General features: G+C 43.6%; 1 protein-coding gene across 3 annotated transcripts in view; it reads right to left on the minus strand.

Annotated features, from left to right (window-relative positions):
- The window catches only part of arhgap39 (Rho GTPase activating protein 39), a 485,625-nt gene that overhangs the window by 105,988 nt on the left and 362,640 nt on the right, over positions 1–16,997 (minus strand). For all 3 annotated transcript variants that reach the window (XM_080182707.1, XM_080182708.1, XM_080182709.1), the window contains one exon: positions 12,254–12,815. In XM_080182707.1, the coding sequence (XP_080038833.1) occupies positions 12,254–12,815 (562 nt within the window). The remainder of the gene's footprint in view (positions 1–12,253; positions 12,816–16,997) is intronic.

A 16,997-nucleotide genomic window follows, 5' to 3' on the forward strand; every position in this document is an offset into this window, starting at 1 on the left:
GCATTAAATTATTTTGTTAATTTATGAAAACCAAATAGAAACAAAGAGCAACATTTTAATATAGATTATGCCAAGATTTGTCCTTGGCAATAGAGTTAAAAATGTGGTACAATTGGATAATGGATATCCATTAATGAGTTTCAGATTGAAATCTAATCAAGAGTTTCATGTGGTTTATATAGAGTAAACCTTTTGTTATCTAGCAATCTACCAACTGGAATTCTCTAACAACTGGATTTCTGATATTCCCTGAATGTGAATCAACCCCTTTTGAAATTTGTTGATGGGATGTGGATGTTGCTGGTTACACCAGCGTTGCTGCCATCCTTTGTTACCCTTGAGAAGTTGGTGGTGAGCTGTCCTCTTTAACCTCTGCTGTCCCTGTAGTGTAGGTACATCCACAGTGCTGTTAGGGAAGGAGTTCCAGAATTTTGACCCAGCAGTAGTGGAGGAACAGCAATATATTTCCAAGTCAAGATGGCGAGTGACTTGGAGCGGAACCTCCAGGTGGTAGTGTTCCCAGGTATCTGCTGCTCTTGTCCTCCTAAATGGTAGAGGTTGTGGGTTTGGAAGGTGCTGTCGAAAGAATCTTAGTGAGTTCCTGCAGTACACCTTGTAGATGGCACACATGGCTGTCGCTGTTCATTGGTGGTGGAGAGATTGAATGTTTGTGGAAAGGGTTGCAATCAAATGGGATATTTTGTCCTTGATGATGTTGAGCTTCTTGAGTGTTGTTTGGGGAACTGCATCCAACCAGGCAAGTGGGCAGTATTCCAGTATGCTCCTAACTTGTACTTTGTAGATGGCAGACATGTTTTGGGCAGTCAGGAGGTGAGTTGCTTGCTGCAGGATTCCGAGCTGTTGACCTGCTCCTGTAGCCACTGTCACTGGAATTCTACCAACCCACCCACCACGGAATCGGAGTGGACGAGGGGCGGACAACAGAAATGTCCATTGACCTTGGGCAGGATATTCCAGTTTTGCTTGAGCGAGGCTGTAAAATTCCGCCCTGTATTTATATGGCTAGTCCAGTTCCGTTTCTGGTCCATGGTAACCATAGAATCATAGAATCCCTACAGTGCAGAAGGAAGCCATTCCACTCATCAAGTCTGCATCGACCACAAACCCACCCAGGCCCTATCTCCATAACCCCATACATTTACCTTAGCTAGTCCCCCGAGGGCACTAAGAGGCAATTTAGCACGGCCAATCCACCTAAACCGCACATCTTTTGACTGTGGGAGGAAACCAGAGTAACTGGAAGAAACCCACGCAGACATGGGGAGAATGTGCAGACTCCACACAGGTACTGACCCAAGCTGGGAATTGAACCCAGGTCCCTGGCACTGTGCCACCACGCCACCCCAGGATATTGGTAATGGGGGATTTAGTGACAGCAATGCCATTGAATATCAAGAGACGATGGTTAAATCCTCCTTGTTGAGGTGGTCATTACCTGCAACTTATGTGGCATGAATGCGACTGCCACTTGTCAACCCAAACCTGGATATTGTCCAGGTCTTGCTCCATTTGAACATGGACTGCTTCAGTATCTGGAATCGCAAGTGATATGGATCATTATGCAATTTTCAGTGAACATCTTCACTTCTGACCTTGTAATGGAAGGAAACCCATTGATGAAGCAGCTTAAGATGGCTGGACATAGGACACTATCTTTAGGAACTCCTGCAGTGATGTCCTGGAACTGAGATGATTGACCTCCAACCACCAGAGCTATCTTCCTTTGTGCCAGGTATGACTCCAACAAGTGGAGATTTCCCCTGATTCCCACTGACTCCAGTTTTGCTAGGGCTTCCTGTTGCCACACTCAGTCAAATGCTGCCTTGATGTCAAGGGCAGATAATCTCACTTCATCTCTGGCATTCAGTTCTTTTGTCTATGTTGTGCATGAACTAAGGATATAATGAGGTCAGGAGCTGAGTGAATCTGGTGGAACCCAAATTGAGTGTCCAAGAACAGGTTGTTGCCAAGTGCTACTTATTTCACCAAGCAGAAGGAAATTTGTTATCTGGAACCAGTAGCTGTATATTGTATTACTTCATGTTTTAATTCATGTTTTAATGCACTGTTGAAGATTATAAGTAAAAATCCATTAGTTCATTCAACAAGTATTGAGGGACTGAGTTACAGACTGGAATCTAATCAAGAGATTTGGGTGTTTTATATATAAGATAATATATATCTGGGAGTGAGTTACAGACTGGAATCTAATCGAGGGTTTCGGGTGGTTTATAAATAGAATAATGGATACCCGGGAGTGAGTTACAGACTGAAATCTAATTGAGGGGTTTGGCTGGTTTATACATAGAATAACAGATATCTGGGAGTGAGTTACAGACTGGAATTTAATTGAGGGGTTCAGGTGGGTTATATACAGAATAATAGATACCTGGTAGTGAGTAGCAGACTGGAATCTAATCAAGCTGTTTATATATAGAATGAGTATACTAGATTAACATCCAATCTGTCACTCAAGTGATTCAGCTCATCTATAAATACGGTAAAGTATAATTGAAAACCAGTTACAGATTGAGGATCAAACCAAGATATTCGTTGAGTTTAAATATAGAAAAATGGGTGACACAGCAGTTAGAGCAAATCATGCATACCATCCCTACAGTGCAAAGGGAGGCCATATGGCCCATTGAGTCTGTTCCGACCACAATCCCATTCAGGCACGATTCCCAAAACCCTACTGATTTTGGTCTAACAGAAATTAGTCTGAAGTGTTTTTATATTTTAAAAGGCAAATATTGTGATAACAAGGTGACTGTGGTTGTGGACTTCAGTATTAGATACAATGTGGTACACTCTGTACTGTGTATGGCAATGGTGAGCAATTTGCAGCCCAACTGAGTTCTGAGCGCAGACCATGAGACGTTTTGTTAACCATCGTCCATGCGCAGGGTTGCTACATTCCCCTAATTTCTGTACGCATCATTTTTAAGTAGTTGCATCATTGCTTTAAGAGCCACTCACATGATTTGACAGTGCTGTAATTGTGTTTCACAGGCTCCTACTTAGTTTCATTTTCTACTTTGTACAGGCAACAACTCCTACAATATCTGTTGTTTTTATTTTAAACTTCCATATGAAAACTACACCTTTTTCTTCTTATTTAAAACCCACAACCCCTAACATATTTAGGACATTACAAAAAGGATATTGCAACAAGTCAGAATGCCATTTCATCGAGAACATGGAGAAAAGACACCAGGAGTGATCGTATTGGCTTGTCACACCAGTTGATTGGCATGGCGAGCTGGTAAGATTGAAGAGCGGTGAAAAACTGGCTTCACGCCCAGTTTCTCGCCTCTCGTGATGATACCGGCACTGAATTGATGGCATAATCAGCGTCATGCCTGGGAAGCACGTGAGGCTGATTTCACTTGCCTTAGCAGCCTCGCTAACGGAAGTTCCCACCAATGAGGATTGCGTTTCGTCCCCAGAAACGGGGACTCGACGTGATGATCTCACCAGACTGAAGCGATACACACGTAAAGCAAGGGCAAGTGAAGTGAGATGCATGTAAACCCGTTAGTTGGCAAGAAGCATTAAGAAATGTTAACTGTTGACCATGAAGGCATGAATGTAGCAGAGCATTATTATTAAAACAATTCTCCTTATTTGCAAGAGAAGGGGGCACATCATTCCTGAGAGCGAAGGTCAGAACAGGAAATTGATCTGCCAACCTGACCACTCTAGTCCTCATGGGGGTGGCGGTCCAGACCTGGAAGTCAATTAAACAAGGCAGTGGCAGATTAATGTCACTGGATCAGTAATCTAGAGGCTAATGCTCAGAGGATACAGGTTGAAATCTCACCATGGCCACCAGTGGAATTTAAATTAAATTACTAAAATCTGGAGTTGAAAGCTGGTCTCAATAATGGTGACCATGAAACTATCATCAACTGTTGTAAAAACCATCTGGTTTATTAATGTCCTTTATGGAAGGAAATCTGCCATCCTTACCTGGTCTGACTTGCATGTGACTCCAGCCCAATGTGCTTCACTCTTAAATGTCCTCTGAAATGGCCTTGCAAGCCATTTACTTCAAGGGTAATTAAGAATGGGCAATAAATGCTGGTCTTGCCCATGTCCCATGATAGAATAAATAAAATCACTGGGACAGAGAAAGTGGATAAGGTGAGTTTGGAGGAAGGCCCTGGACTGGTGAGACTTTGAGGGCACATGTCTTTAATTCCAGCAGACAGTGCTGAAGGGGCTGGGAAAATAATTGGGGAAACTGTCTGGAGGTTTGCGGAATTCGAGGAAGAATATGTGTCTTAATGTTGAATTCATTTTGATCAATTGGGCCAGTGGGCTGACGAATGGCAGATGGAGTTTAATTTAGACAAATGCGAGATGATGCATTTTGGTAGATTGAACTAGGGCAGGACTCACTCAGTTAAAGGTAGGGCGTTGGGGAGAGTTACAAAACGAAGAGGTCTAGGGATACATGTTCATAGCTCCTTGAAAGTGGAGTCATAGGTGGACAGAGTGGTGAAGAAGGCATGCTTGGTTTCATTGGCCAGAACATTGAACACAGGAGTTGGGACGTCCTGTTGAAGTTGTACACAAGATCACACTTGGAATACTGTGTGCAATTCTGGTCACCCTATTATAGAAAGGACATTATTAAACTAGAAAGAGTGCAGAAAATATTTATTAGGATGCTACCGGGACTTGATGGATTGAGTTATAAGGAGATGCTGAATAGATTGGGACTTTTTTCTCTGGAGCGTAGGAGGCTGAGGGATGACTTTACAGAGGTTTATAAAATAATGAGGGGCATAGATAAAGTAGATAGTCAATATCTTTTCCCAAAGGTAGGGGAGTCTAAAACTAGAGGACATATGTTTAAGGTGAGAGGAGATACAAAAGTGTCCAGAGGGGCAATTTTTTCACACAGAGGGTGGTGAGTGTCTGGAACAAGCTGCCAGAGGTAGTAGTGGAGGCAGGTACAATTTTATCTTTTAAAAAGCACTTAGAGAGTTACATGGGTACGATGGGTATAGAGGAATATGGGCCAAATGCAGGCAATTGGGATTAGTTTAGGGATTTTAAAATCCACTTTTGTTTCACTGCAGTAGTTCCTTCTGACAAGTGGAATTGTGGAGATAGCCGAAATTATTGGGAACATTTCAAACAGTTCACTGCAAGTTGACCAATCTCTCCTTCCAAGTTACACTAGATCTAGGGTTCAGAGTTTTGAAACAGGGGGATCTCCCTTCTAAAATGGAGATAGGAAAAATATTTTTCTCAGAGGGTCTTTTTCCCAGAGAATGAAGGCTAGAACATTGACTATTTTTAAGGCTGAGTTAGATTGACTCACTTGTCAATCAAGAATTGAAGGGTTTTGGGGGGTAGGCAGGAAGAAGGGTTGAGGCCACAACTGATCAACCATGAACTAGAACTAGAGGGCACAGCCTCAAAGCGGGGGGAGCAGTTTAGAGTTGAGGAGGAACTTCTTCTCTCAGAGGGTGGTGAATCGCTGGAATTTTCTGCCCATTGAAGTGGTGGAGGCTACCTTGTTGAATACGTTTAAGTCACAGGTAGATAGATTTCTGATCGATAAGGGAATTAAGGGTTATGGGGAGCAGGTGGGCAAGTGGAACTGATCCACTTCAGATCAGCCATGATCTTATTGAATGGCGGGGCAGGCTCGAAGGGCTAGATGGCCTACTCCTGCTCCTGTTTCTTATGTTCTTATGATCTTATCAAATGGCACAGCAGGCTCGAAGGGTCAAATGGCCTATTCCTGTTCCTAATTCATGTGTATGATAGACTTAGAAGCCACTTATTGATCTAAAAATAAATAGCGCCAGTTCTCAGAACCTTACAGTTCAATTTGTAAGGGAACTTCCAAAATAATGCTGCCTGTAACCAAATTCACAGCAAATCGTATTCACCTTGTGCTCACTAACCCGGATTGGTTTCTAGTCCAGCAGTGTCTCAATTTTAGATTCTCTTCCTTGGTTTTAAATCAATCTATGGCCTCACCACTTCCTACCTCTGTAACACCTGCTGAGATCTTTTCCAGTTCTGGTCTGCTGTGCATCAACCAGTTTAAATCACTCCATCTTTGTGCTTTTAGCAGTGAGGTCTCAAGGGATTTCGCTCTTTCTTACTCTCGATCTTTCTTCACTCTTTTAAAACACTCCTTTAATTCTAACTTGGGTCAACTATTTGGTCACCTGTCCTAATTTCTCCTTCATGCTTCTGAGAATCTCTGATGATCATCTCCCCTGTGAAATGATTTATGATGTTTCCGTGAACAAATGCAAGTTGTTGTTGCATTTGTGACACTAGCAAACAAGAATGCAAAAATTATCTCTAAATAGAAAAGAAACTTTGTGATAAACAACTCAAATGAGGAATTTACACTTTGACAAGTGATTGAGTTACATGGTTCATACATTCAATTCTGCATTCACAGTTGTATTAAAAGTAATCTGATTATTCCATATGTGTTATCCGCTTAAATATTGTTTCAAATGGACTGTTTTCATTGCAGGTTGTTATGTTTCAATTGCTTTTATCCATCTCAGCTGAAGATGGCTCTTTGCTGAGGTACATTTCCATGGGCAGTGTCTTCACAGCAAGAATCAATGGACATTTTGGTCCAGTGGGCGTCGCAACTGAGCTCAGTCTTGAGCTGGTCTGAAGCCCACAGGCTTGTGCTGTTTCAGCAGGGGTTGCTGGACAATGATGAGGAACATGGGGCCAGGAGCAGGACGTTCAGTTCTCAAGCCTGCTCCACAATTCCATTCAATCAGAGATGGTCATGAACACGTCATTCAATTAGATCAGGATCCAAGCAGCTCTGTGGGTGTACCTACACCTCATGGACTGTAATGCCTCAAGAAAATGGCTCACCAAGGATCTTCTCAACAGTGTTTAAGGGTGGATACAAATGCTCACCTTGCCAGCAGTGGTCACATCCCAAGAACAAATATGAAGAGGAACACACTGATTCATCTCTCCTAACCCAGCAACGCAAAGGCCAGCTTTTATTCCTATTACTCCAGCTGAAGCTAACACTGCCCACACTGGGGAGAATCAATCCAGCTTCCTCCTTTCTGCATTTGCAAAATCAAGCATCATCTCCCCACTTGATGCAGGTGGATGATTTGGTTCTTACCTTCTTGCCTGTGCTATTTTTGGATAGGATGGTAGGAGATAATGCACGGTGGTGCCCAGTGATTCCCTTTAGTTTAGACTAAACAATGTTTCTTCTTGCAGATGGCTGATTATTCAACCCCCATATCTACAAACTATCTCAGGTGCATGACTAAAGAATAGCATTGCAAAGCCCTTGTTGTTTTGTTTTTTATTCCTATGAAAGAATACTGACCTGATCCTCTTCTACGCTTCCCAGTAGCAACACAGCTAGTATCAGCAACGCGAAAGATACATGCACTGCACATGCATTCCTCTTTGCCAATACATAGCCCATTCTGGCAAAGATGTCTGAACTTTTGCCTCTACATTCTGCACAGCCTTGGAGCATTGTATAGAATTTGAATCCAGGTAACAATTAGTTGTATATCTCAAGCTGCAGATTTTGGTGCCCTGATTGAAGGTTTACATAAGAACATAAGAAATAGGAGCAGGAGTAGGCCAACTAGCCCTTCGAGCCTGCCCCGCCAGTCAATAAGATCATGGCTGATCTGTCTTGGCTCAGTTCCACATTCCCGCCCTCTCCCCATAACCCTTAATCCCCTCTCTTATCAAAAACCCATCAACCCGCGTCTTAAAAATATTTAGCGAGGTAGCCTCCACCACTTCAACGGGCAGAGAATTCTAGAGATTCACCACCCTTTGAGTGAAGAAGTTCCTCCTCAACTCCGTTCTAAACCGCCCCCCCCTTTATCTTGAGGCTGTGCCCCCTAGTCCTGCTATCCTTTCTGAGCGGGAAGAGTCTCTCCACCTCTATCCCATCCATCCCATTCATCATCTTATACGTCTCAATGAGATCTCCCCTCATTCTTCTAAACTCTAACGAGTACAAGCCTAATTTATTCAGCCTCTCCTCATAGCTCAACCCCCTCAACTCCGGCATCAGCCTAGTAAACCTCCTCTGCACTCCCTCCAAGGCCAAAATATCCTTGCGTAAGTACGGCGCCCAAAACTGCACACAGTACTCCAGCTGCGGCCTCACCAATGCCCTATACAGCCGCAGCAAGACCTCCCTACTTATATATTCAATCCCCCTCGTGATGAAGGCCAGCATCCCATTCGCCTTCCTGACCACCTGCTGCACCTGCAAGCTGGGTTTTTGCGACTCATGCACAAGGACCCCGATTACCTCAAATGTTAAAACTGCACTTCCCAAATCTCCAGGACGTTGAAATTCAAATAGTGAGGAGGAAGTGCAAATGGAACTGAGTTTCCTGGGCTGGATTTTCACAGATTGGGGCTCGGATGTAGTTTTAGACAAGCCTGATTGCTATAAACATAAGTAATTTAATGCATCCCATGACTTTACTGGAAGCTACCTTCAAAACTCTAATGCAGATTTTATCCACCTTTTCTCAATCAGAGATTTCAGGTTAAAATATGTGGATCGACTCCAAACAATATTCTAAGAACTGGTTACAGATCCTGCTTGTAGGTCAGGGTTGCCGGAGTGGGTGATACTGTTGTGTATTGTGAGATGGACTTGTTCCTCCATGTTTTAAGCTTTCATCTTTGTGTCTTCCTGTATCGTTGCTGGAAGTGTGAGCTAACACTGTAGAGAGGACAATCACTTCACTACCTTCCGGGCAGCTGTCAAACAGGGGCCAATTATTGGACCACTCTGTCATTTATTTCCACTCTCTTTCCTTTCTCTTAATAATTCCTTGTTGCTTCTTTATCCACTCACCCTGTAGACTTGTGAAAGGCAGTCAATGGAATGAGATGTTATTCAAACTATTCCAAAGCCTGTAAGAATTGATCCCTTCACATGCTGCCACTTAATTTTAATTGTCCTACATCCCTGTTCACATTTTTCCATTCCCAGCCCTGCTGTAGTCTTTGCTATTGTCCAAATTTAAATCTGAAACGGTGAATATCTGTGCAAATAAAGAGCCAGAGAGTTGAGAGCAATGATCACATTGCCATTTTGCTTTCTTCTTTAGAATGGTGCAAAGCAGTGAACATAAAGCAGCCCCATACATCTCATCTCAGTTCTTTTCCAAACCACTAACCTTTAATTACTGACCTGGACTAGTTCTGGAGGTGTGCAGAGATCAGTCTAACTCTTTGTGGGTTTAGGTGCAGCATCACAAAGCTCTCTGGAATTTGGCACTAATTGCCAGTCTGGTGAGGGAAGTGAAAAGCATGACCTGAAGTTGGTGCTGGTGGGGTTGGAGAGAATTGAGGACAGGTTGCTCCATAACCAAAGGCTTATTTAGACAGGTGTCAGTGACCTGTCCATGCAATTAATTCTTGAATTCTTGGGGCAAGATTCTCCGTCCATTCACCACGCAGTGGGACCTCCTGCTCCCATCGATGCGGTCCCCTGTCATGGGTTCTCTGATGGTGAGGGACCAGAAGAGCCTGCTGTCAGCCAATGGCAGGCTGCCTCTGTCACTGCAAAACTCTACAAGAAACGTTGAAAATCCCAGCCCAGACCTCAGACAACTGACATGAACCACAGAAACACCAAAGGAGGAGGAAGCCATTCAGTCCCTTCAACCTATTTCACCATTTAATCAAATCAGCACTAATCTGTAACTCTCCTCAAATTAATCCATATCATTGGATATCTTTCTGTCGATCTCAGTCCTGAATATAAACATGCCAAATTTACTTTGACCCATCTTTACAGGGTACTCTCAGACTGAGACTCTTCCCTTGGGAGCCAGTGGTACAAATACCCCATGGGCCCCAACATGAAAACACGTTAGTCGTGAGCAGCTTGGCAGAGTGGGAGTGATAACTAGAAGTGCCTTGGCTCTAAAATGAAAAGTATGCATTCCCCAGCACCAGTGTTTCTCAATATGGTGGATATAAAGTGCCAAGCAGACAGATATACAGACCAGTACCCAGATCAATTATTAAAACCGCTTTCTGCAGCATTAACAGAAGCAAATTTTTAGGGCTGAATAGAAAATTAGTCCTGTTTTACACAGTTGAATAAATTATTTAAATGGTGACAACAAAAAACTGTTTTGATATCTGCAGTCTCCACGAGTGGTAGCAGCGGAATGTGTACGAGAAGCAGTGGGATACGATTTATAGCTCAATAGTGGGCTGCTCTGTTAATTCATCACCAGTGAGTTACGGCTAATAATATGTGTGTGATCAGAACTCTAATAAATGCAGTCCTATTTCTTCTTACGCTATGCACGAGGTAAGCAATTAAAATGAAAAACGCTAATAGCTGGAGGCCAGAATTAGTTTTAAACAAGGACAAAACAGATGTTTTAACTGCAAACCTCTTCTGATGAGGCTGTCACAGGACTTCTTAATTTTATAATGTTGTCTATCATCATTGTCTTCACATACTTAGAGGCAATCCCTTTTTAGAGAAATCTCAGGTTGATTAGAAGACTCAGTAAGTGAAAGTTATGGCTATTACTTTGCAGTGTTATTAATCAAATTACACTCAAGATATTTTATGCATCAGTAGTAGAGGCTTTGCATTTGATCAACAATTAAGTCAGCAAAAAAAAAGAAGGGAAATCAATTTGCTTTGTTATTGTCCAACTATTCATTTATAGTTTGAAGGGTCTATTACATGTCCCAGTGGGTCGGTTGTCTCAGCTGGCTGGACAGATTGATGCCAGTACCACTGGGTTTGATACTTGCCTGGAGGGGATTCAAAGGCCTGGTTGCCCTACCTGTGGTGGAGAGCTGTGGGTCAGACCTACCTTCAGGCAAAGACCTCAAGAAAATTATATCCCAAGTATATCGATGCCAAAATTTATGACAGACTCGAAGAATTGAGGGGCTGATTTACTTGAGATATTTAAGACAATGCAAGAGGAGAAATTTTCTCTATAGTTATGTGACTTTAGAACTCTGCCCGAGAAGGCGGTGGAGACGGGGGTCACTGAATATTTTTAAAGTGGAGGTTGGGAATGCGGAATTTGAAATGCACACGGATCAGCCATGATCTTATGGAATAGCGGAGCAGGCTCAAGGGGCCAAATGGGCTGCTTTGCTCCTATTAATGGACAGCATGGTGGGATAGTGGTTAGTATCAGAGACCCGGGTTCGATTCCTGGCTTGGGTCACTGTCTGTGTGGAGTTTGCACGTTCTCCCTGTGTCTGTGTGGGTTTCCACCAGGTGCTCCAGCTTCCTCCCAGAGTTCAAAGATGTGCAGGTTAGGTGGATTAGCCATGCTAAATTGCCCCTTAGTGTCAGGAGGACTAGCTAGGGTAAATGCATGGGGTTATCAGCGCTGTAAGGATTCTATGATTCTATGATTTCACATGATGGGATATTCAACAGAAAAACAGAAACTACTGGAGGGCAGTCCAAAACAAAGGCGTATAACTTAAAATGAAAGCTAGATATTTCAGAGGTGATGTCAGAAAGCACTTCTTCACACAAAGGCTCGCTGGAATCTGGACATTTCCACCAACCTCCCCACCCCCACCTCCCCAAAAAAAGCAGTTGTGAATGCTGTGGATCAATTGAAAATTTCAAAGCTGAGATTGATAGAGCTTTGTTAGGTGAGGGCTTTAAGGGTTACAGAACCAAGACAGGTGGATGGAGTTGAGGTTAATAAGTTGAGTTTTAATTGAATAGTAGGACAGGCGCATAAGCCTGAATGGCCTCCTCCTGTCCTATCTCCTCACATATTACACTCAGGATAAGATGGAAACAAGGATGTCCCAATCATCTTCAACAGTGTCCCTGCCTGATCCCCGACACTTAATCCTTCCCCTCCCATCTCTAGATATTACACGGGATACCTGGACTGGGAGCAGCTACAGTTTTTCTGCAGTAACTGCCTGCAATCACCAGATATCACACAGGAAGCAAAAAACCATGACCAGCATTCGCAGCCACCAGTGTATAATCAGTAATACTAAGGCAGGGGAGTTAAGAGTATGTGCGTATTTTGGAGCTGTACTTGATGTGTACACATCTACAAGAAGCAATGACACATTTTCAATGCACCATCCATTTCAAAGAGGGGAGGGGGTGAACAAGGGGTCTCCTTGTCCTCTTGTGAAACATGAAAGTTTTAGATAGCCCTATTAGCTGTTTTTTCAATCATTATAGTCTTACCTTTTGCATCATTCACTGGGTCCATATGCCGGTAGATATAGCCTTCTAGGTAGGAGTGGAATTTGGGAGTAGGAGGGAAGAAGGCCAGGCAGATTGCCATTAATTCCCAGCCCCTGGCAAGACTCTCGTATCTAAAGTTTTCAGTAGTCTGTCGGCACAGCTGGATGTACAGTTCGTCCCTCAGGCCCTGCATGCTCCAGCCCTTTGTGGCGATCTCCAGCGCCACGTTGAGCTGGTCCACCTTGGCCCGCCGGTCACCCATGTACATTTGGATCAATTTGAACACCTCGCACGCTTCCTTCTTCACGTTCCGGTCAGCTGTCATTATCATGGGCTTCTTGATGGACTCGCTGCTCCAGGCCAACATGTTAGCGATAGAGACTTTGCGGCGGAAGATTCCCTGTGTGTGCTTGTTGAAGTGTTTGGATGCCCAGTTCTCGATGTCCGTCTCGGAGGAGGGCTTTCGCAGCATGAATCCGGGGAAGACGCAGCTGGCACTGGGCATCATACTCCGGCTCTGCCTCCCAATGTCGTACTGACCGCAAGTGCCCAAGTCTTCAGACTGCAGAAAGAGAAACAGGTGGTCAGTGTTTGGGTAACGTGATAGAATCCATTTGTACGAACCCCCTTCCCACTGAGAAACCATTTGAGCATGAAGGCAAAAAGGAATAGGCAATAAAAATGTACCCAAAATGTACAGCATGTCAGTTAGCATCTGTAAAGAGAAATAAGGGTTAATTACCCATTCTGATGACGTTATGCCTAAAACATTCACATTCTTTCACTTTACAGATGGTGCTAGACCCGCTGCACTTCCCTACCCATTTCAGAATTTGTTTCAGATTACTAGCAATTGAAAGCAATTTTACTTCAAAAGATTTGTGCTCCCATCTCAAAATGCCATGAGTTGATTCCCTCCCACCTAAACATCAAAAAAAGGTAGAAGTGCATTAACACACAAAATAGAATGACTCACAATTGCCCAGCTAAAGAAACCATCCAATATTGTCTGCTGGTTTGTGTTTGTCTCTATCCAGCACTTAGTGGGCAGTACTAAATTGCCTGGGGTTTAGTTAGAAAGACCATAAAGCTTACTACCTCTCCCTGTGGGGAAAGGAATGGAGCAAAGAGGTCTTCATCACCAATCCACAGTTGCCATGCACCTCTTAAATAGGATTTAAATACAAGTTCATTTTGAATCTTATTGTGCTTGACTGAGGATGGTAATGACAGATTGATGCAAATCAGTTACACAGTGCTGTGATTTGGGGGAGAGTTGGTGATTTCTCTTGAGCTGTTGTGCATGTTGCATGTCAGTGATCCTGGCTCCTAAAGCCTAGATTTCGGGAAGCTGTCAGAGTGCTGTAACTTCAGCAGATGAGCATTCCTCACTACAAGAGTCCAACATTTGCATTTCCCACATTATGAATTCTTGAAGCCTCTCTAAAGTTGCTTTTAGACTGAGCCAAGGCTTATGCAACTGGCGCCAGCTCCTCTAATGGGTTTCCCGAATTACTGGCCTTAGCGAATCCCGAAAACCTTTACTTCTAGTTTGCAAGCATCTGCCTGAGATCCAGGCTTTGGGAGCCAGGTTCACTGACATGCAAAACACACATCAGCTCAAGAGAAATCACCAATTCTCCTCCAAATCACAGCACTGTGTAACCAATTTGCATCAAATGGCAAGTTGGCTGAAAGCCTAACTTGTATGACTTTTTACAACCGAGGACTGAATCTCTTTCCATTGGCCCAAGCTGTATATACATTATGGACTCAGCGAAGGCTCACTTTCTTGGTGTTCATTTCACTTTCAACTGGCAACATTATCATCATGCCTACAACAAGTTTTCAACTAACGTCATTCTATTATCACAGGCTTTCAGAATGGTCATGAGTTTGTCATGTGGATGGCATAATGGCACAGTAGTTAGCACTGCTGCCTCATAGCCCCAGGGACCAGGGTTAAATTCCCGGCTTGGGTCACTGTCTGTGTGGAATTTGTACATTCTTCCCGTGTCTGCGTAGGTTTCCTCTGGATGTTCTGGTTTCCTCCCACAGTCTGAAGGACTTGCTGGTTAGATTGACTGGCTATGCGAAATTGTCCCTTTGTGTCCCAGGATGCATAGATTAGGGGGATTAGCAGGGTAAATACGTGGAATTACGTGGATGGGGCCTGGGTGGGATTGTTTTCGGTGCAGACTCAATGGGAATTCTTTGAAATCTATGAATTAGGCAGATTTTTAAAAAAATGTCAAAAGAATACCTCCTAGGTTTTTCAAACAATATTTTCAACAATAAGAAAGATCTTTCTGTTCTTCTCATGTCCACAAGGATTATGCACACTGTTGCCACGGAGAGAATGGGAAACTAAGACCAGGGCCTTTGCCAATGTCCACTTACTTGGCTGAGAGATTTGTTTTGGATTTGCTGTCAGGGTATGGGCGCTTCTGGTAACAGCCAGCATTTATTACCCATTCCTGAGCTGCTCTGAGGTAGCAGTGGACTTACACATTGGACCAGTGCAATTCATGTGGTGAAGATACACAAATTCTTTCACAGGATGTGGGCAGCATTGCTAGTTATGCCAGCATTTATTGCCCATCCTAATTGCCCTTAAGAAGATGGTGGTGAGTCTCCTTCTTGAACCAATGCAATCCATGTGGTATAAGTACATGCACAGTGCATTTGGGAGTTTTAGGGTTTTGAACCAGGGACAGTGGAAGAATAGGAACAGTAATGTATTTCCAAGTCAGGATGGTGAGAGGCTAGGAAGGGAACTTACAGGTGCTGGTGTTCCCAGGTGTCTGCTGTCCTTGTCCTTCTAGATAGTCGAGGTCAGACATTTGGAAGATTCTGTCAAAGGTGCCTTGGTGAGTTGCTGCAGTACATCTTCTAGATAGTACTGCTACTGAGAGTCGTTGATGGAGAGAGTGTAGATGTTGATGGTGGTGGATGGGGTGCGATCTAGCGGGCTGCTTTAGACCATAAGATACAGAAGCACAACTAGGCCATTTGGCCCATCGAGTTTACTCTGCCATTCAATCACGGCTGAAAAGTTTCTCCCTGTAACCCTTGATCCCTTCACCAATCAAGAACCTACCTATCTCTGTCTTAAATGCACTCAATAACCTGGCCTCCACAGTGTTCTGTGACAATGAATTCCTTTGTCCTGGATGATGTCCAGCTTCTCGGGCGTTGTTGGAGCTGCACTCCTCCAGGCAAGTGGAGCATCTTACATCACACTCCCGACCTTTGTCTTGCAAATGGTGGACAGGTTTTGGGAGGATCAAGAGATATGTTACTTTCTGCAGAATTCCCAGCCTTTGACCTGTTCTTGTAGCCATAGTATTTACATGGCTAGTCCAGTCAATTGTAGCCCCCAGAATGTTGATAATGAGGTTTCAGTGATGGTAGTGCCATTGAATGTCAAAGGGAAATGGTTAGATTGTCCATCGTTGGAGATGGTTATTGCCTGGCACACGTGTGGCATCAATGCTACTTGGCACTCATCGGCTCAAGCCTGAAAACTGTCGGGGTCTTGCAGCATATGGAAACAAACTGCTCTGGTATCCCAGGTGTTGCGAATGGTGCTGAACATTGTGTAACCATTGGCGAACATCCCCATTTCTGATCTCAAGATGGAGTGAAGGTCATTGATAAGCAGCCAAAACGGTTGGGCCTAGGACACTAACCTCAGGAACTCTTGCAGTGATGCCTTGGGGTGATACGGTTGATCTCCAACAACCATAACAACTTTTCTTTGTGCTAGGAATGATTTTAACCAATGGAGGGCTTTTCCCTGATTCCCAGTTTTCCTTGATGCCAGCCTCGGTCGAATGCTGTCTTGATGTCCAGGGCTGTCACTCTCACCTTTACAGTTCAGTTCTTTTGTTCATGTTTGGACCAAGGCTGTATTTGTTGAAGCAAGCTATCTCAGTCCAGTGTTTGTTCTGCCTATGGCTCCTTACCCTCTCAGCTCAAAAATCCCCAAAGCTTACTGTTCCAATGATTAGCATTGCCTCTATTCAACTGCCAACTTTCCAGGTTAAAATACTGCTGCTTATCCACAAGATCTGAATTCATTTAAAACTGCTTTATGTACGCATTTGGTTTGAGATTCTGAGAGGTGGCTGGTGAATATTTCAGGAGTTCACAGACCATGATTCCCCTTACCCAGTGGTAGAATTGTAGCTTCATGAACAATTGGAATCTGTGAGCATTTCAAAGGGATAAGGAAGCGGGATTAAGCCGTGCAAAGGCTGGGAGCCAGCTACTCCCCTCCAGAAAGCTGAAGATAAAGAGTCAAATCAAATGGTTTACATCTGCCTCCAAAACCATACATGCAACTTCACTCGTTCTTCTCCCCATCTCTTGTGAACAATGGAGTACAGTTCCATGTGTACCGCTGGCAGTCCTATAGTTCCTCATGCAAACTCACACACTTAAGCATCAGTTGCCTTTTCACTTCTGGCACTGTAGCACAATTGGTGGTCATTTCATTTGTCCCTTAAATTAATAAAACCTAATTTAAGTATAGTACAACATAGGGAATATCATAAACACTGTACATCATTCCTGAATGATAGGTCACAGTCAAGAGGCACTGGCGTATAAATCAGTTGCAAGATAAAAGACCAAGTTTACCCAGTTCACCTTCTGCCATTCTACAGTCACATGATTCCATGATGATATAGTTAACCAATCGTGCTGATCAATCTCTGTGTATTAGCTCACAACAGACATT

The sequence above is a fragment of the Carcharhinus amblyrhynchos genome, unplaced genomic scaffold, assembly GCF_965287045.1.
Source record: "Carcharhinus amblyrhynchos unplaced genomic scaffold, sCarAmb.v2.hapA scaffold_81, whole genome shotgun sequence".
Lineage (NCBI taxonomy): Eukaryota > Metazoa > Chordata > Chondrichthyes > Carcharhiniformes > Carcharhinidae > Carcharhinus > Carcharhinus amblyrhynchos.